At 37.7% G+C, this 21,054-nt stretch overlaps 1 protein-coding gene across 1 annotated transcript in view; it reads right to left on the minus strand.

Annotated features, from left to right (window-relative positions):
- Positions 1-21,054, minus strand: part of KALRN (kalirin RhoGEF kinase) — a 731,621-nt gene that overhangs the window by 630,573 nt on the left and 79,994 nt on the right. Inside the window, exons 6-7 of the mRNA XM_053698064.1 lie at positions 4,551-4,720; positions 3,363-3,537 (exon numbers count right to left, since the gene is read on the minus strand). Coding sequence (XP_053554039.1) covers positions 3,363-3,537; positions 4,551-4,720 — 345 coding nt within the window. The remainder of the gene's footprint in view (positions 1-3,362; positions 3,538-4,550; positions 4,721-21,054) is intronic.

Consider the following 21,054-nt stretch of genomic DNA (forward strand, 5'->3'; position numbering starts at 1 on the left):
TCTTCAGAAGAGTTTGGCAAGCTTCCAGTAGTGCATCTTTTCTCTTTCAACAAAGGACACCAAGAGGGGTAAGCAAATTTGATAAAAGAGAATCTTTTCTGTAGCATTGGAATACATATATATTATCTAGCGGCTGGTTAACTCTATTCTCTTGATAGTAGTACAACTGTTGTATTGGTAATCTGAAAACAAGCATCTTTGTTTTACTATAAAAATGCAATAAGTACTGCATATTCTTTTGCATTTCCAATAAGATTAATTATTATAAAAAAAAAATCCTACTCCAGTGATCCTATAATCTAAGACTCCTTAGCCTTATCACAAGTTTTTCTAATGCATTCATGAAGTTATAACACCCCTACAGATGCAGCTATATGGGGTATATATAGCAAGGCAAAATCTTCATGATGGCTGATTTAGTTTAAAGCAACATAATGGTCAGAACTTTAACATGCATGACTGCATTTCAAATTTGAAGATAATCATTTCTGTAAAATACTATATCAGCTATTGTTTATGAAGTATTTTTTTTACAGATTGATTCAACAGTGGTGGATTAATTGCCTTTTGGTTCTTATCTACCATAAAATACCTATGTTTCTATACTAGTATTAGCAATATGCTTCTAGTAAAAGCTATGACTGGGTACGCAGCATAAACACACATATGTTGTGCATGGCACTCAGAAACTGCTCCTGCTCAGAAGGCTGCAGTTGTGTGCATAATGCGCTATACAAGCCACCTCTGACTCTCAGGCATAGAATGTGAATGCTCATACATGGAATATTTGCTGATAATAAGTATGTATAATGCAAAATGCAGCTTACCGTGCAAAAACATTGCATGGAGCACAAGTGATTTTCTAAACTATTCCAATCCATCCATTAGCCCTGATTTAAATTAGTTAACCAGCTTGAATAATAATATTATTTTAATGCACAAAACCTTCATAGAAGCTGTGCATCTAACACAAAAGTAAACAGACACCTACCTAGGTATCTCATCAACAAAGGATACATATGAGAATCAAGCACATTTTATAGAAGTGAATTTGAAAGAACATTTTTGGGTTTCATATCTCTTTAACTGTTTAAAAATAACTTCAAGGGAAATTCTACTCCAGAATAATTATTGTTTAAAAAGATAGATAATCCCTTTATTACTCATTCCCCAGTTTTGTACAGAAAACACTGTTAAATTAATACATTTTTTACCTCTGTGATTACCTTAAATCTAAGCCTACCCCTTTATCTCAGTTCTTGTGATAGACTTGCATTTTAGCCAATCAGTGCTGACTCATAAATAACTCACACTGGCACACATGAACTAGTGCTGTCTGGCTGTGAAAACGGTCAAAATGCACTGAGATAAGAGGTGACCTTTAAGGGCTTAGAAATTAGCATGTGAGTCTACCTAGGTTTAGCTTTTAACAAATACCACCTAGAGAACTAAGAAAATTTGATGATAAAAATAATTGGAAAGGTGTTTAAAATTGCATTTGCTATCTTACCCATGTAAGTTTAATTTTGACTACACTGTCACTTTCATTTATAATTAACATTTTTACTAAACCAGGAAGATACAGTGTTTTTATTAACATATTTTATTAACATGTTAACACTAGGTCACCTCCGCCGCACATCAATAAATGATGACAGCATATGCTGTCGCCATTTATCATTGCACAAGCATTTAACTAGAAATGCTTGTGCAATGCCGCCCCCTGCACATTCATGGCCAATCGCCCGCTAGCAGGGGGTGTCAATCAACCCGATCGTATGCGATCGGGCGGATTGCTGTCCGCCGCCTCAGAGATGGCAGACGAGTTAAGGAGCAGCTCTACTTCTTAACTCCTGTTTCCGGCGAGCCCGAAGGCTCAAGCCGAAACAGGTGAATACGCGGTTTAATAAATCAGGCCCTGGAATGTGCCACCAGCCAGGATAAGTCATTTGTAAGAGGGCAAAATGGCTTTTCAGCAGATGAATGCTATTAAAATAAAAGTCCAAAACTCAAGCAAAAAAAGTGTTTTCTGATGGACTGGATTAGAATAGCTTTGAATAAAAAAGAAAATGTGAATAGCTGTGCCAGGCACTTTGTATGGCACTACAATTAGACTGGAAAATATCCCCACTATTTAAATATAAATAAAAAGCAAACATACTAATGTGAGTACAGTTTACTAACCCAGGCGGCACGGCAGAGCATGAGGTTCCTACTGCAGATTGTAAATGGACGTGATATTTATAGGGACATTATAGTGGAAATATGACAAACAGAATTTAAACACTTAGCAGTGCAGGGTCACAAATTAGAGCATAACAACTTAAAGGGACAGTCAAGTCCAAAAAAAACTTTCATTTTTCAAATAGGGCATGTAATTTTAAACAACTTACTTTTATCAACAATTTTGCTTTGTTCTCTTGGTATTCTAGTTGAAAGCAAACATAGGAAGGTGCATATGATAATTTCTAAGCCCTTGAAGGCTGCCTCTATTTTATTTACTTTTCACAGCAGGGGAGAGCAAGTTCATGTAGGCCATATAGATAGCATTGTGATCACGCCCGTGACTAGTGGCAGACACTGCACTAATTGGCTAAAATACAACTATATGCAAAATAACTAAAAGTCATGTGATTAGGGGCGGTCAGAAGATGCTTAGATACAAGTTAGTCACAGAAGTAAAAAGTGTATTAATATAACAGTGTTGGTTTTACAAAACTGGGGAATGGGTAATAAAGGGATTATCTATCTTTTTAAACAACAAAAATTCTGGTGTTGACTGTCCCTTTAAAGCATGTAATTTATCCACTATCATGTCCCTTTAATGAGTGTTTCTCACAAGAATACCACATCCTCCAATATCTGAAATCGTTCACCTGGGAAACACTGCCCCAGACCAGTTTGTACCCAGATGCCCTGTGTAGATGAGCTGTATGCTACTCCTGACATTACAGATTAATTAGGCCTATTATCTCGCAAGTGCAATAACATCAAGGGACCATAAACATCAATTAACATTTCTGCAGCACAGAAAAAAATATCATGATATATTCCAGTTAATATGAATAAATTACAGTATGTTTGTGAGAAGGCTCTGTAGTTAAAGCTATTAAATTGTAGTTGTTTTTTTTGTTATGTGAGAGAGAAGTGGCGTTCGTTTCAGATTGATGCAATGTCCCAGATTTATTTTTATATTCCTGGGACACTTAAGGCACCATAAGTAAATACAAGCAAGTAAATACTAAACTGGTATACATGAGTAATATTGCACAATACATACTAACAACTTTTGAAGATTAATATATTTATGCCACACAGCCCCCATACCCCATCAGACATGCTAACAGCTTCTAGCCTCTTACCTCAATTGTGTACTGCTCAAAAATACGTAACTGCAGGAAGATATCCAACTTTATCTTCCTCTCGTGGAACAGTTCTTCCATCTGTACTTGCGCCTCATCCAGCTGCTGCAGCACAGATTCGATGTGACTGATGGAGCTGTTGTGCGGAGACTTATTACTGGATACAGCGGAATCCCTGCAGAAAGTCCAGGACAGGGCAGAGGGCTCAGGCCTGCAAGTCACAACCTGCATATGCTACCAAGAAATCTATTCATATTTTCCTTATTCTCTCTTAGGGGTGGTATGATAGGAACACAAGTTACTCCGTTCATAATCATGATTCTAAGATGCTTTATGAATAATACTTTTAACATAAAATCCAGTGAGATTTATGAAATCAAAAATATTTTACCTTTTATCAAGATTGCTATGTCAATGGCTGTAAATATACAAATCTGATGGAAAATATAGATGCTTTATATTAAAAAAAGTGTCCCTACTGTTAAAAAAACCTTCACTATGACAATTATTTGTAAAACAGAAGCAGCTTTTTGGCTGCGCACAATTAAAATATTTACGGAGACCTCACAGACAGGTCAATTTCATTAAAGAAGGTATTTATAGATTAGCAGACAGCTTTTTCAATAAACTTTGTTATTTTAGTAATCAATGTGCAATTACATTAGGGAGTAAAAACATGTTTACGCTTGCCTTAACGCCTTATTTCTAATGGTATGTGCTACACACATTAACATTAAACCTTCCATACAGGACTGCAAAGCATTGTTTTGTAATGTGTTGTAGCAGCCAAGTGAGATCACAACTTAATTTCAAATGTGTTTTAGTGTTGGTGAACTTAAAAGTACATTTGAATATTATACATGCCACTATCAGCAATCTTATGAATATAAATGTACTACATTGTTACTGCATTATAATTAAATTAGTACAGATTAAGATAATTACACTGTATTTAGTACACCCATTAGTGGTGAGCTATTAAAATATCTGGTGGCTGTTTTTTGTTGTAATTTATATGTATCACTAAGGTCAACCCATGTTAACAATCAGTGCTTACTGGTTACAACATTGCATCTTCAGTGTCACTGCTAGATAAATAGCTGCTCAGCAGTTCCAGCATTTAGGCTATAATCAGTGGCCTCATTATCACATTCCTACATGTATGCTTCTTATAAAATGCAGCCTTACCTGAGTTGCTGGATGAGATCCTCCCCCTCTTTGATCACATTAAGGGTGCCATCCAGTGTAGCTGTCTGTTGCTGCTGGAATTGTTTGATAAGCTCCTGCACAGCATCCACAGAATCGGCGCACACATCTTCAAGTAGCTCCTTCTGCAGATCCTCCATCCAAGTCCAGAGCTGAAAAACGGAATATAGCAATGAAGCATAAGAAATGCAGAACCACAACAGAAAGGAAATCAGGAGTAATATTTAAAGTTAGGAACAGGGAAATCAAGAAAGATTCATGAGAAGAAAAACAGCAAGATGAACAGTAAACGCAGGGCAGAAAAAAAGCATTGGGAGGATAATCAGGACAAGCAAAGCAAAAAAAAAAAAAAAAAAGAGAGAGAAAGAAATGTAAACCAGAACCACAAAAAAACATAAAACACAGCAAGGCAGTTGACAATTAGACAACTGGACAGCCACAGTATGGGGAATATAAACAAGAGGGAAACTAAACCATGCTCATTGGGTTGAGTATAAAAGTCTTCCATAATTCAGCTTTTTACACAACCTATGATCTGCACATAAAAAGAACTATATGCCCATAATAGCACACTAGAAAAACACTATAATCTCCATCCAAGTTACCATGACTGGTAATCGCTCACACTGATGTCACGTGATGTACAAAAGCCCTTGTCAAATGACCCTGGCCATTTATGACCTAGATACAACTATTATATTACCTTTTTTTTTTTCTTCTATGAAACAATTAAAACGCTGTAACCTTCAACTGTCCTCTTTCTCTTCCCATTGTTTAGCAATGTAGTCTCATTAAATTAAAAGTTGTAAAACTAATAATGTCCCAATTATTCCACTTGAGTTAAGCATAATGAAGTACAATTTCACAGAATAGAGCAATCAACTAAAATTAGCAAAGTTATTGAAACCGTATCTGCCAATGACTAGCTATTATCACTGCTCCTTACTACAGCCTACTATCAGTGACAGTGCTTTTCGTGCGGGTGATATTCAAATCAATGCTTCTTGGTATCTTCACCATTTATACAGTTAGTGTGTATATAAAGTGGAATACACTAATAGTCTCGCTCCTAACTTCCCTTAAAAGAATGTGTACATCTGGGCCCTAAGGGCTGATCGCTCATTGGCTGATAAGCATTACTTCCACTGCTTCATTGGTGACAGTGACACACCCTAAAAGGATAATATATATTTTCAAAAACACCGAAAAGAAAGGTAAGTTCCCCCAAAAAGAAGGAGACTGAAAACTTATCCACCACTAGGTCTAAAATATATATATATAAGTAAAGGATCAGTTATAAGCGCTATCTATAAACCCTGGTGGGTATTATATGGTATTCCTTAGAGCAGCTAAGTTCTATATGTGTGTACTTGTAACCACTAACAAGTGAGGTAAAGATTAAAAATAGAAGGATTATGGAACTAGCGCTAAAGGTCCCAGAGATGGTTTTAGTATAAATGAATGATATAGTGTAGGTTTATTTAACCACAACAAAATGTTTTATTTTATTTTGTTTTTTGTATTAAAAATGGGAAAATTTAGGAAAATTTAAATCTTGTTTAGGTATGTTGGGCTCAGTTACACACTGACTGCAGTCATTTTTTTGAAAGCAGTACTATTGTGCTGAGTCCTATTGCTAAAAACAATGTTTTATTAGTATGCTTAATTAAAAACACAAAAATAAGAAAAAAAAATGGGAAGGTTCACACAATTGGAACATAAAACATACAAAAACAGAGTTATAAGCTGTTTGTTCTAGGTCTGGCAATAGTGTCTGAAACTAACTCATAGAAAGTATGTAACAGACATATGCCAGAACAATAGTATTGACAGAGTAATGATTGATAAATGTATTAAAAAATATATAAAAATTCATGTATGGATCAAAATAAGATGAATAAAATTCATGAAATGTAAAAATAAATAAAAATAAAAATAAAAAAATGCAGGTATATTATAAATGGACAATTGATTATATAGAAGTCACTAAAATGTTAAAAATACTGACGATTTGTGCTATAAGTAGTGCGCACTACAAAATTTATAAAATGATCGATTAAATTGTTTGGTTTAAAACAGAGTGTTATAAATATATGATAAAACAATCTGTGGAGCGCCTAAATATTAATAAAACTTATCTCCAAACAAGAGTCCAATCGTTGGTGTATACTGGATAGAGCTCAAAGGGTCTGTACAGCCGTTAGCGGTTTCAGCGAAACCGGAAGTGGATCCTTGGTGAGAACCGGAAGTGACGTCACTGAGTTCTCGCGAGCTTACGCGTTTTGTGGGTCCTATGCCCACTTCATCAGAGTTAGAATCCACTCCCATCCTTGCCTGCTATTTATCTTAGCAAACCGGAAATTGCTCCATATTTGTTATTGTAAATTGTATTAATTTAAAACTTAGTTATATTAATCAATTTTTTCCAAAAGCTCAATTTGTCAGTTTTTTGACTGTAGAGTGCTCACTTGGTTAGATTGCTTCTTTGTATTTTTTGGGGTATTCTTTCATGTTACCGTAGTATTCAAAAAAAAAAAAATTTTTTTTTTATTTATTTATAATGTTTTTATAAAAACTACCTTGTTTATCTGTTTTGTTCATGTGCTATTATAAATATGATTGGATTCATATATAACTTCATAATTATATGAAATGGTGTAAAAAAAAATATATATATAGTATGTGTAATGAATATAATTATAAATACAATAAAACATTTACAAAATTCATACATATAAAATAGACATAAAAAACTAAAAACTGTAAAGTACATTTATATATACAAGCTATAACAATAAGGATTTAATGTGTATCTTAAAATATGAGGGGTTTATTTTTTAAAAATGTGTGGAATGTAATGAATATAGTAGATACAATTGGTATAAAAATGTATAGAATATGGGGGGCGGAGCCTGGCCACGCAGGGTGATGGCAGCATAAAAATTGGCTCTGATGCTCCACACCCGGTTAATACCTATAAATTACTATCAACATCCTAAATTTTGATAATTTCCCTCACTGATCTTTCTACAACAATATCCTGTACCTTCCTCAGGGCTGAAAATATCCCGGAGCTGTACTTCTTATGCCCCTATATCGAGGCTGACAAATTGAGGCCTGGCCTACATCGGCTCTCTAATGCGACACGGAGGAGGCGAACTGACTGCTGAGACAACCCTGCTCCCCTGATTACACTCGGAGGACATCGTGACCGCAAATACTCACAAAGTGAACCGGCGGGGGATAGAGCGAGCCGCTTCTCACTGAACTTTGCCTTCAACGGTTGTGCCTGCTGGCGGCAACACCGCATCACGGAGGAAGACGACGCATGGCGGCTATCTCAGAGGCTAAGAGATCGCTACCGGAGACCGCATGAACACCCTCAGAAGCCGGTAAGAGACCTTCCTTACAAAATAGCTCCACACCTTACGCTCCATACGCATATAACACGGAGCTTACTTAGACAAGACAACCTCCATGCTAAATTCTCAATCAGGGGCAAAGCCTTACATTGAAAGAGACAGCTAGCACAACAGAGGCCTTTTTTTTCTCTTACATTCTGCCCTAAGCCATCGCTCACAGACCGCTAAAACTACCCTTATTATTCAGAGCCACGTGGGGCCCATATAGGCTTAACTGCCTGAACCACTTAGCAGGCCTGCTGCAGAATCTCACTGTGCTCTCCCTGTCACTCTCATCTGTTGCCTACTGGTCTGATGCTTACTGTGAAACATGGCCAGCAGGAAGAATAGTAATAAACCTGAAAAAGGAATCAAGTCCTCAAGCCTCACTAATTTTCTTAGAGTTTCACCACCTAACTTAGAATCCTCAGAATCCAGACCCTCCTCTCCCACTCACATGGCTGCTGAAATACCCATTACAGAGACCTCACAACAGCAAGTATACCTTACAAGACATGACCTCAATACCATCTCTTCTAAAGAGGACATTAATAAAGTGCTCTCAGAAATGAGGACTCTGTTTGGTGACATAAAAAAGGACATAACCCAGGTTACCCAGCAAGTACAGGCCTTAGAGGCCAAACATGAAACCCTTCAAACAACAGTCACTACCAACTCTCAACTGCTTAATGACCATGAGGAGCACATTCAGTTTTTACTTTCAAAAGTTGAGGATTTAGATAACAGGGGGCGTTGCAACAACATTAGGATTAGGGGGGTCCCTGAATCCGTTTCCCCAAAGGCCTTAGAGGGTTATCTGCAGGACTTGTTTCGCACGCTGAAAGGCACACCTGAATCGCCAAACATACCTATCGAGAGAGCTCACAGGGCCCTTAGACCTAGGCCCCCACCCAAGGCCCCACCTAGAGACATAATTGTTAAGTTTCTTAGCCACAAGGACAAGGAATCAATCACACTAAAGGCAAGAAATATCAAAAATCTCACCCACGCAGGAATCCCTCTACAAATCTTTTCTGACCTTAGTCTAATCACGCTACAGAAAAGAAGGGATCTCAAATTTATCACCTCAGAGCTCCAGGCTAATGGGATACAATACAAGTGGGGCTTTCCGGTGTGTTTGATGGCTTCCAAAAATGGCGCTCAGGCCATTTACAGGTCCCCAAACGACCTACCTGAGTTTTGCAAGACACTTGATATAGATATCCAGCAACCGGAGTCTTCCGGGGCTTTTCCCCAGGACTTCCCACCTCAAAGCTCTAAGGGCTCCTCTCGCACAAGGGACACTTGAAAAATCCAGCCTTATGAGACTTTAACGTTACACTCATTTATTCCAGGGGTACAGAATGCTATTATTTTCCTACTGCATTGACTATGCCATTGGAGACGCTGTAACCTGAAAGGGCCTGGTTTAACTGTTATTGTTTGATTACTAATTGTTCTTTTTCCCCTTACAGTTACCTAAGTTGGGATTTAATATGTTTTGTTGCCTAATGAAGTATGTTTTGTGCGGAGACTACCATGTTCTTGCGACTACCAGGGTCCCACCGTGAAGTCCCACACAACCACTCAATTAGGTTGGTAGTTCTTAGCTTAATACTAGTTAGACATAGATATCTGAGGGCACAGCCCTTCCAGTTTCCCTGACCCTACAGTAAGACATCACATATATGCCCAATAACTTCGCCCAGGTTAAATACTACCCCATGGTACCCTCAATTCCTGAGCAATTTGACCTGTATGATTTAATGTCTAGTGTTCATACAACGCTATAGTTCACCTTATATACTATAATTTGCCCACTGCTCTAGGCAACTGAATCGATGGGTCCCTATTTATTCCCATCCCCCATTCGCTCAAGATGGGGTCATATCTAGTTTACCCTTTATCCCTATGGGCGTTTGCTCTAGAAGTGAGGGGACCAACGAAAGGGGGACTTACCCCTGACTCTCCCAAGGAGGCCCCACACACCCAAGACCTTGGCCTGGGCAATAAAATCCCCCTTAAAGGGAGCCAGCTCACTAGCCTTATTTTTATCTTTCAGGGTTCTGTAAAGGAAGAGTGTTGTATTTGTTACTGTAAATGTTATTGTTTTTCAGGCCTTCCATTCACGAAAAATGTTGTACCTGTTTTTATATTTGCACTTGTTTTTCAGATTTTCTAAGTTGATTCTCAAATTAAATGTTACATCTATTCATTGACCGGGTGTGGAGATACTGACCCCACACTTACTTTACTTCAACCTCCTATCCTCTTCTCTTATAGGTTGGAGGAATTTCTTTCTTCTTATTGTTTTTCTGCTACTACTAAAACCTGTCTCTACACTAACCTACCCTCTCACTTTATACTTATCTTCATCCCTCTTCTCTTTCTACCCTCCTTCTTCATCTTCCTCCCCTCTTCTCTCTTACCCCCCTCCCCCTCCCCCCCTTTTTTTTTTTTTCTCCCCTCCCCACTCCCTCACTTTTCCCTCGCTCATTGAACCCTTAGCACCTACAAACACTTAAAGCACAAAATGGTTTCCCAAACAGCTCATAATCTTTCCATCATGTCCCTAAACGTCAAGGGAATTAATATACCAGAGAAGAGGTCCCATCTCCTAAGAGATGCGACTAGGCTAAATTGCGATATATTATTCCTGCAGGAGACGCACTTCAAAAGAGGCAGAGAGCCGATTTGGTTACACTCCAAATTTCCTCAGACCTTTTTTGCATCTGGCCCCACTAAAAGAAATGGAGTGGGGATACTTATCCGCCACTCGACGCCTTTTACTGTACAGCAGATAGATAAAGACCCAGAAGGCCGCTATTTAATAGTGGTGGGCACTTTGCATGGCCGCCCAGTCACTCTGGCTAACGCCTACTTCCCCAACCAAAACCAACACAAATTTATGTCAATACTTACCAACAAAATACTGGACCTACTGAAAGGAGCTTTGCTCCTCGCAGGAGACTTCAACCTTCCACTAGACCCTCAACTGGATACCTGCAGGGGAGTGGCCTCCGCTCCACAGCGAATTATTAAACAGTGCAACAGTAGACTGGAGGAACTTGCAGTTCACGACACATGGCGCACCCTACACCCTACAAGACGTGACTATACATTCTTTTCACATCCCCACGACGTATATACCAGAATAGATTACATATTCACTGACCAGTCTACACTGGCATCAGTGTTGAACACTCAAATTCTGCCCATGACCTGGTCAGACCATGCCCCGGTTCTTTGTAGACTGAAATGGCCCACAGTACCTGACCGGCCCTTTATTTGGAAATTTGACGATTTCATGCTTAATAATCAGCTAATTAGGAATAAGATTGAAAACACTTTGACTGACTATTTCACTTTGAATGATACACCTGAAATCCCTAAACATACAATATGGGAAGCACATAAATGCGTCCTGAGAGGGGAACTGATCAAACAAAAAGCCATTTTGGCGAAACAGACCAGCGTCAGATATTCTTCCCTTCTATCTAACATAAGAGAATTAGAAATCAAACACAAAAAAGACCCAAAAGACAGTACTACCCTTTCTGCACTGACGCAAGCTAGAAAAGACATTCAAGACATCCACACAATAGAACACCAAAAAATGGCATTGAAGACCCAACAAAAATACTATGAGTTTGGTGACAAACCGGGGAAATTGCTGGCACGAGCCATTAGGAGGAAGACCCTGAAATCACACATTCATTCCCTAGTGGACAAGTTAAACAATACCCATACCAGCAGTCTTGGTATAGCTGAAACTCTAAGGACATATTACTCTGGCCTTTATAACCTGGAGGGCTCTCCTGGCCTCTCTTTGGGGGACGACAATGTGCAACCCTCCCCCGATATGAGCCTATATCTGAACTCGGTCACCTTACCTACTTTGTCACAGACAGAGGCAGAGGTTTTGGATGCCCCCATTTCTCCTGAGGAAGTCTTACATACCATTGAGGGCCTGCCTTCTGGCAAAAGCCCAGGCCCAGATGGCTTTAGTGCCAAGTATTATAAAATCTACAAAATAGTACTAGCTCCTCACTTGGCCCGTTTATTCAATTCTATAGACACCTCTCAAGGCTTTCCCCCCTCCATGCTTTTAGCTCACATAGCGACTATCCCCAAGCAGGGCAAACCAACTAATAAACCAGAAAATTTCCGCCCCATTTCCCTCCTCAACGTGGATATAAAGATATTCGCGAAAATCCTCTCAACTAGGTTAAATAAATTCCTACCCAACTTAGTATCACCTGACCAAGTGGGTTTTGTCCCGGGCCGCGAGGCAAGGGACAACACCATTAAAGCTACTCTACTTGGAAATTATGCCCAACAGAACGAGATTCCGGCGATCTTTGTATCAACTGACGCCGAGAAAGCCTTCGACAGGATCAGCTGGAAGTTTCTGAAGGCGGTCCTGTCGAAGATGGGGTTTGGCCAAGCCTTTATTCACAGAGTTTTTTTCACTTTATACAGCCCCCTCAGCACAAGTCAGGGTCAACAATATCCTCTCTGACCCATTTAGTATAACAAATGGTACCAGGCAGGGGTGTCCGCTATCGCCACTGCTGTTTGTGCTGGTGATGGAGGTTTTGGCCCAAAGAATTAGAACCAATACTAAGATCGGGGGAATTAAAATTGGGGACCAAGAACACAAACTGTCCATGTACGCGGACGACGTCCTGCTATCATTATCGGACCCTTGCAGATCATTACCCGAAGCATTACGAGAATTTGAGGAATATGGTAAACACTCGAACTTCCATTTAAACAAAACCAAATCCGAAATCCTAAATATTAACCTCCCCCCTGATGAACTTAGCCAACTGTCCTCCTCATGCCCCTTACGCATCCAGACTCGCAAACTAAAGTATCTAGGGATTAACCTTACCCCATCTGCAGAAGATCTCTTTGAGGCAAATTATACAAACTTGCTCAATGTGATTGCGGGTGATCTCTCCTCATGGAGAAACAAACCCATCTCCTGGCTTGGGAGAATAGGCATTATCAAAATGAATATTCTGCCCAGAATATTGTACTATCTCCAGACCCTTCCAATCCCCTTACCATCCCACTTTTTACACAAACTACAAAATGTACTGGAGGAATTTATATGGAGGGGGGGGAAGACCGAGACTTGCACGAAAGACCCTGTACTTGTCGAAAGATAGGGGAGGGCTGGGGGTGCCTCACCTGGCCTTATACAAAAGTGCCATCCTCTTGCAACACCAAGCGGAGTGGTGTCATAATCTTCATGATAAAACTTGGGTCCAAATCTGCAGAGTAATCTTAGGTAAGCAGAACATTGGACTGTTGGGGTGTATTTCACCCAAGTCCAGACCGAAACTTATCACCAACTACCCCTTCATCAGGGAGTTTTTTACATGTTGGGACAGATTGCTAATAGAACACCCACACATCTCCACAAACCCTTCGCCTCTCACACCCTTCTTAAACAACCCAGACATACCCTTTACCTGTACGCAGAGAGTAATGGCGGATAAAACACAGGTGTCACAAGTATCCTTCCATCGGCTCACCACAGATCAAAAACTTAGAACTAGGGCTGAGCTGGAAAATTCCGGCATTGCCCTTTCCTGGTACTTTCACACTCAACTTCAACATTATCTGACGACACATAAAAAACCGCACTACATTACTAGGAACCCAACTACCTTCGAGTCCCTGTGTCTACTCCCGCACACACCTAAACATATGATCTCCATTGCCTACCGCTTGCTTTCTTCACATACTGACACCCCACTGCCTACTTACACACGACAATGGAATAGAGAACTTAACCTACCCCTGACAGATAAAGACTGGGGGAAAATATTCAGAGCGCACGTAAAGACATCAGTCTCAGCAAAAGTACTGGAGTCTAACTTCAAATACTTGTCAAGATGGTATCTCACCCCTGCCAGATTACAAAAAATTTATAAACAGACAGATGGAAGATGTTGGCGGGGATGTGGGGAATCAGGTACCCTTCTACACATTTGGTGGGGTTGTGACGTTGTAAGATCGTATTGGCACTTAGTGATGGCTACTATGGAGAGGGTGGTCGGGACCTCACTGCCTAGAGTGCCCAGCCTCCTTTTGTACCATGACCTTCCCAAATTTAAAGACAAGGCCACGAAATACCTTTTCTACCTAATGCTCAACAGTGCGAAATCCCTTATCCCCAAAAATTGGAAGAGTACGAACGTGCCTACATTGAGTGACTGGGCCGACCAGGTAGATAGATACCTCCTACTAGAGAGATTTAGATTCATGAGAGACGACAGGATAGAAATCCATGAATATATGCTGGAGAGGTGGAAACAAGGTAGGCCGGACCGCAACTAGATGGCCTAAACCCTTATGGACAAAAGAGGCACAACAGACCTGCTGTCTACAACACGGTCTGGCATAGAATCTCCCCCTCCTTCTAAGAGACGTATCTGATTTAACTTCCTTACCTCCTGCCCCTCCTCTCTCCCCTTCCCAATTACCCCTCTCCCCCTCTCTCCTTCCCTCCCACCCCTCTCCCCTCCCTCCCCTCCTGAGGGTTTTTTTTTTTTTTTTTTTTTTCTTCCTCTCTTCCCCTCCTTCTTTTTCCACATTTTTCTCTTCCTTTTCTTTCTTCTCGGACATGGGCCTGCCAGTTGCCCCATGACCGATGTTCAATTATCTTTTCTGATTAAAAATTGTTATATAATTATAACATTGCTATAGTACATCGAGAAGAACATGAACGGGCTTTCAGACTCTCATATGGACTCTTTGTTATACCTAGCCCACTCATTGTTACTTTATCTTTATGTAACCAATTGTACTCCATGGAGTCACCTGTACAAGTTTTCCTGTATTTCATGACTTTTGATGTACGTATTTTGTGTATTTTCTGTTTATTCTTCAATAAAGCTTTGAAAACCAAAAAAAAAAAAAAATGTATAGAATATAATGAGACAATTAATACAAAAGGGAGGGTAAGATAGTACTGATATGTATTTAATGTGCATACTATCGCTTTCTATTGTTGTTAAGTATGTTTTTTTTGGGTATATGTACTGGGGTTAGTTATAAAAAGGCTGCCAGATCTATATCTCTGTTCAGGCCGTATGGTTCCCTAGTGTTTAGATAGTGGATCCAGTATGTCTCCCTTTTTCTTAATTGTAGAAGTCTATCTTTACCCCATAGTTTGGGTATTTGTTCGATTGCCTTAATTGTAAAATCATTTGGGTTTTTTTTGTGGAATTCCTCAAAGTGTCTGCTCAGACCATATTCAGATGTTTCTCCCTCTATATTTTTCACATGTTCCAGGAGTCTGGTCTTGAGGACCCTCTTGGTCCTACCTATGTAGATTTTCTTACACGTGCATTCTATACTATAGACCACATACTCCAACTTACAGTTCATATAGGACTGGATTGGAATTTGTTTGGTGTCATTGTAGACAATCCATTTATTTTCTAGTTTGTTATCGCTTGTTCTTTTGCAGCATTCGCAATTTTTTCTTCCACACTTGTAGAATCCTTTTACCAAATGGTGACTCCCTTCTATCTTTTTGGGTTTATTGGTTTTTAGCTTGGTTGGAGCTAAGATATTCTTGAGGTTTAGATTTTTTTTGTACGTAACTAGTGGTCTCTGTGGCAAATTTTCCCCAAGAATAGGGTCTTTTTTTAGAATGTGCCAATGTTCATTCAAGATATTTTCAATCTGTTTGGATCCTTGGTTATATGTTGTGATGAATCTTGGTGTCTCATCTGTTTTTGTGGTTTGTGAATCTTTGCTTTTTCTATTATTTTTATTTTTATTTTTTGGTTGGATTAAGGAGTTTCTTTCCATGATCTTTACTTTATTGTATGCTTCCGATATGTCTTCTTCTTTATATCCTTTTTCTCTATATTTTTCTTTTAGAATGGTTGATGCTGCTTCAAAGTCTTCAATTTCGGTACAGTTTCTTTTGATCCGTTGGAATTGTCCAAAAGGAATATTCTTTATCCATTTTGGATGATGACTGCTCTCTGAATGTAGGTATCCATTTGTGTCTGTATCTTTGGTGAACAGTTTTGTACTTATCTTCCCTTCTTTGTTGAAGATGGTGATATCCAGAAAATGGATTTGGTTTTTGTTTCATTCTTTAGTAAATTTCAAATTAAACTCATTATGATTGAGCATTCCAACAAATTCGTTAAATGTGTCCTGATCTCCTTTCCAGATTATCAGGACATCATCAATGAATCTGAACCAATGAATGATATTTTCTGAAAAACGGGTCTGTTGCCAAATATTGAAATCTTCAAACATACCCATGTATAAATTGGCAAAGTTTGGTGCGAATTTTGTTCCCATTGCTGTTCCGGTTTTTTGAATATATATTTTTTCTTCAAATGTAAAGTAATTTCTAGAAAGGATAAATTCAATAGAGTCACATAGAAATTGTATTTGATTTTTATTTAAATCATTCTTTAAAGCATATTCGATTGCTTCTATACCTTTGGTGTGAGGGATGGAAGTGTATAGGGCCGACACATCTAGTGTAGCGAATGCATATTCTGCATCCCATTTTATTTCTTCTAATTTGGTCAACAGGTGTGGAGTGTCCCTTATGTGTGATCTGAGTGTCGGTACTAATGGCTGAAGAAAATGGTCGACATATTGTGATAAATTGTTTGTAAGACTCCCGATGCCAGATATGATTGGCCTGCCCGGTGGATTAATCTTGTCCTTGTGTATTTTGGGTAGATGGTAAAATGTAGATGTTCTGGGGTTTTCAATTTTCAAGAATTTGTATTCCCCTTCTGTCAGTATTTTCCTTTTCATAGCGGTGTTTAAATGATGTTGGTATTCTTGTAAGAAATGTTCTGTTGGATCTTGTGTCATTATCTCGTAGGTGTCTTTATCTGAAAGAAGACGTAGTGCTTCCCCTATGTATATTTGTCTGTCTTGGATGACTATTGATCCTCCTTTATCCGCCTCTCTGAAGACAATTGTGTTGTCCTCGCTGAGCGTTTTTAAAGCCTCCTTTTCTTTAATGCTGAGATTATTTTTCTTAATATGATAAGATTCGCAGAGTTTATCCAGATCGCTAAGTACTAAGTCTTCGAATATGTTTATGAACTTTCCTTTCGAGTGGGTAGGGTAAAATATGGATTTTGGTTTAAAAGTACTGTGTTCTATTTCCAAATCCACTGTCTGGTCTGTTATGTTCTCTAAATCCATTAAATTTGTTAATGCTTCCCTGTCGCTTTGAGTTAGCGTTATTTCATTTCCAGTAGCAAATGAAACCAGCAACAATACTACTGGAAATGAAATAACGCTAACTCAAAGCGACAGGGAAGCATTAACAAATTTAATGGATTTAGAGAACATAACAGACCAGACAGTGGATTTGGAAATAGAACACAGTACTTTTAAACCAAAATCCATATTTTACCCTACCCACTCGAAAGGAAAGTTCATAAACATATTCGAAGACTTAGTACTTAACGATCTGGATAAACTCTGCGAATCTTATCATATTAAGAAAAATAATCTCAGCATTAAAGAAAAGGAGGCTTTAAAAACGCTCAGCGAGGACAACACAATTGTCTTCAGAGAGGCGGATAAAGGAGGATCAATAGTCATCCAAGACAGACAAATATACATAGGGGAAGCACTACGTCTTCTTTCAGATAAAGACACCTACGAGATAATGACACAAGATCCAACAGAAAATTTCTTACAAGAATACCAACATCATTTAAACACCGCTATGAAAAGGAAAATACTGACAGAAGGGGAATACAAATTCTTGAAAATTGAAAACCCCAGAACATCTACATTTTACCATCTACCCAAAATACACAAGGACAAGATTAATCCACCGGGCAGGCCAATCATATCTGGCATCGGGAGTCTTACAAACAATTTATCACAATATGTCGACCATTTTCTTCAGCCATTAGTACCGACACTCAGATCACACATAAGGGACACTCCACACCTGTTGACCAAATTAGAAGAAATAAAATGGGATGCAGAATATGCATTCGCTACACTAGATGTGTCGGCCCTATACACTTCCATCCCTCACACCAAAGGTATAGAAGCAATCGAATATGCTTTAAAGAATGATTTAAATAAAAATCAAATACAATTTCTATGTGACTCTATTGAATTTATCCTTTCTAGAAATTACTTTACATTTGAAGAAAAAATATATATTCAAAAAACCGGAACAGCAATGGGAACAAAATTCGCACCAAACTTTGCCAATTTATACATGGGTATGTTTGAAGATTTCAATATTTGGCAACAGACCCGTTTTTCAGAAAATATCATTCATTGGTTCAGATTCATTGATGATGTCCTGATAATCTGGAAAGGAGATCAGGACACATTTAACGAATTTGTTGGAATGCTCAATCATAATGAGTTTAATTTGAAATTTACTAAAGAATGGAACAAAAACCAAATCCATTTTCTGGATATCACCATCTTCAACAAAGAAGGGAAGATAAGTACAAAACTGTTCACCAAAGATACAGACACAAATGGATACCTACATTCAGAGAGCAGTCATCATCCAAAATGGATAAAGAATATTCCTTTTGGACAATTCCAACGGATCAAAAGAAACTGTACCGAAACTGAAGACTTTGAAGCAGCATCAACCATTCTAAAAGAAAAATTTAGAGAAAAAGGATATAAAGAAGAAGACATATCGGAAGCATACAATAAAGTAAAGATCATGGAAAGAAACTCCTTAATCCAACCAAAAAATAAAAATAAAAATAATAGAAAAAGCAAAGATTCACAAACCACAAAAACAGATGAGACACCAAGATTCATCACAACATATAACCAAGGATCCAAACAGATTGAAAATATCTTGAATGAACATTGGCACATTCTAAAAAAAGACCCTATTCTTGGGGAAAATTTGCCACAGAGACCACTAGTTACGTACAAAAAAAATCTAAACCTCAAGAATATCTTAGCTCCAACCAAGCTAAAAACCAATAAACCCAAAAAGATAGAAGGGAGTCACCATTTGGTAAAAGGATTCTACAAGTGTGGAAGAAAAAATTGCGAATGCTGCAAAAGAACAAGCGATAACAAACTAGAAAATAAATGGATTGCCTACAATGACACCAAACAAATTCCAATCCAGTCCTATATGAACTGTAAGTCGGAGTATGTGGTCTATAGTATAGAATGCACGTGTAAGAAAATCTACATAGGTAGGACCAAGAGGGTCCTCAAGACCAGACTCCTGGAACATGTGAAAAATATAGAGGGAGAAACATCTGAATATGGTCTGAGCAGACACTTTGAGGAATTCCACAAAAAAAAACCAAATGATTTTACAATTAAGGCAATCGAACAAATACCCAAACTATGGGGTAAAGAGAGACTTCTACAATTAAGAAAAAGGGAGACATACTGGATCCACTATCTAAACACTAGGGAACCATGCGGCCTGAACAGAGATATAGATCTGGCAGCCTTTTTATAACTAACCCCAGTACATATACCCAAAAAAAACATACTTAACAACAATAGAAAGCGATAGTATGCACATTAAATACATATCAGTACTATCTTACCCTCCCTTTTGTATTAATTGTCTCATTATATTCTATACATTTTTATACCAATTGTATCTACTATATTCATTACATTCCACACATTTTTAAAAAATAAACCCCTCATATTTTAAGATACACATTAAATCCTTATTGTTATATCTTGTATATATAAATGTACTTTTCAGTTTTTAGTTTTTTATGTCTATTTTATATGTATGAATTTTGTAAATGTTTTATTGTATTTATAATTATATTCATTACACATACTATATATATATATATATTTTTACACCATTTCATATAATTATGAAGTTATATATGAATCCAATCATATTTATAATAGCACATGAACAAAACAGATAAACAAGGTAGTTTTTATAAAAACATTATAAATAAATAAAAAAAAATTTTTTTATTTTTTTTTGGAATACTACGGTAACATGAAAGAATACCCCAAAAAATACAAAGAAGCAATCTAACCAAGTGAGCACTCTACAGTAAAAAAACTGACAAATTGAGCTTTTGGAAAAAATTGATTAATATAACTAAGTTTTAAATTAATACAATTTACAATAACAAATATGGAGCAATTTCCGGTTTGCTAAGATAAATAGCAGGCAAGGATGGGAGTGGATTCTAACTCTGATGAAGTGGGCATAGGACCCACGAAACGCGTAAGCTCGCGAGAACTCAGTGACGTCACTTCCGTTTCTCACCAAGGATCCACTTCCGGTTTCGCCGAAACCGCTAACGGCTGTACAGACCCTTTGAGCTCTATCCACTATACACCAACGATTGGACTCTTGTTTGGAGATAAGTTTTATTAATATTTAGGCGCTCCACAGATTGTTTTATCATATATTTATAACACTCTGTTTTAAACCAAACAATTTAATCGATCATTTTATAAATTTTGTAGTGCGCACTACTTATAGCACAAATCGTCAGTATTTTTAACATTTTAGTGACTTCTATATAATCAATTGTCCATTTATAATATACCTGCATTTTTTTATTTTTATTTTTATTTTTATTTATTTTTACATTCCATGAATTTTATTCATCTTATTTTGATCCATACATTAATTTTTATATATTTTTTAATACATTTATCAATCATTACTCTGTCAATACTATTGTTCTGGCATATGTCTGTTACATACTTTCTATGAGTTAGTTTCAGACACTATTGCCAGACCTAGAACAAACAGCTTATAACTCTGTTTTTGTATGTTTTATGTTCCAATTGTGTGAACCTTCCCTTTTTTTTTTCTTATTTTTGTGTTTTTAATTAAGCATACTAATAAAACATTGTTTTTAGCAATAGGACTCAGCACAATAGTACTGCTTTCAAAAAAATGACTGCAGTCAGTGTGTAACTGAGCCCAACATACCTAAACAAGATTTAAATTTTCCTAAATTTTCCCATTTTTAATACAAAAAACAAAATAAAATAAAACATTTTGTTGTGGTTAAATAAACCTACACTATATCATTCATTTATACTAAAACCATCTCTGG

This window comes from Bombina bombina, chromosome 1 (genome assembly GCF_027579735.1).
Source record: "Bombina bombina isolate aBomBom1 chromosome 1, aBomBom1.pri, whole genome shotgun sequence".
Classification (NCBI taxonomy): Eukaryota; Metazoa; Chordata; class Amphibia; order Anura; family Bombinatoridae; genus Bombina; species Bombina bombina.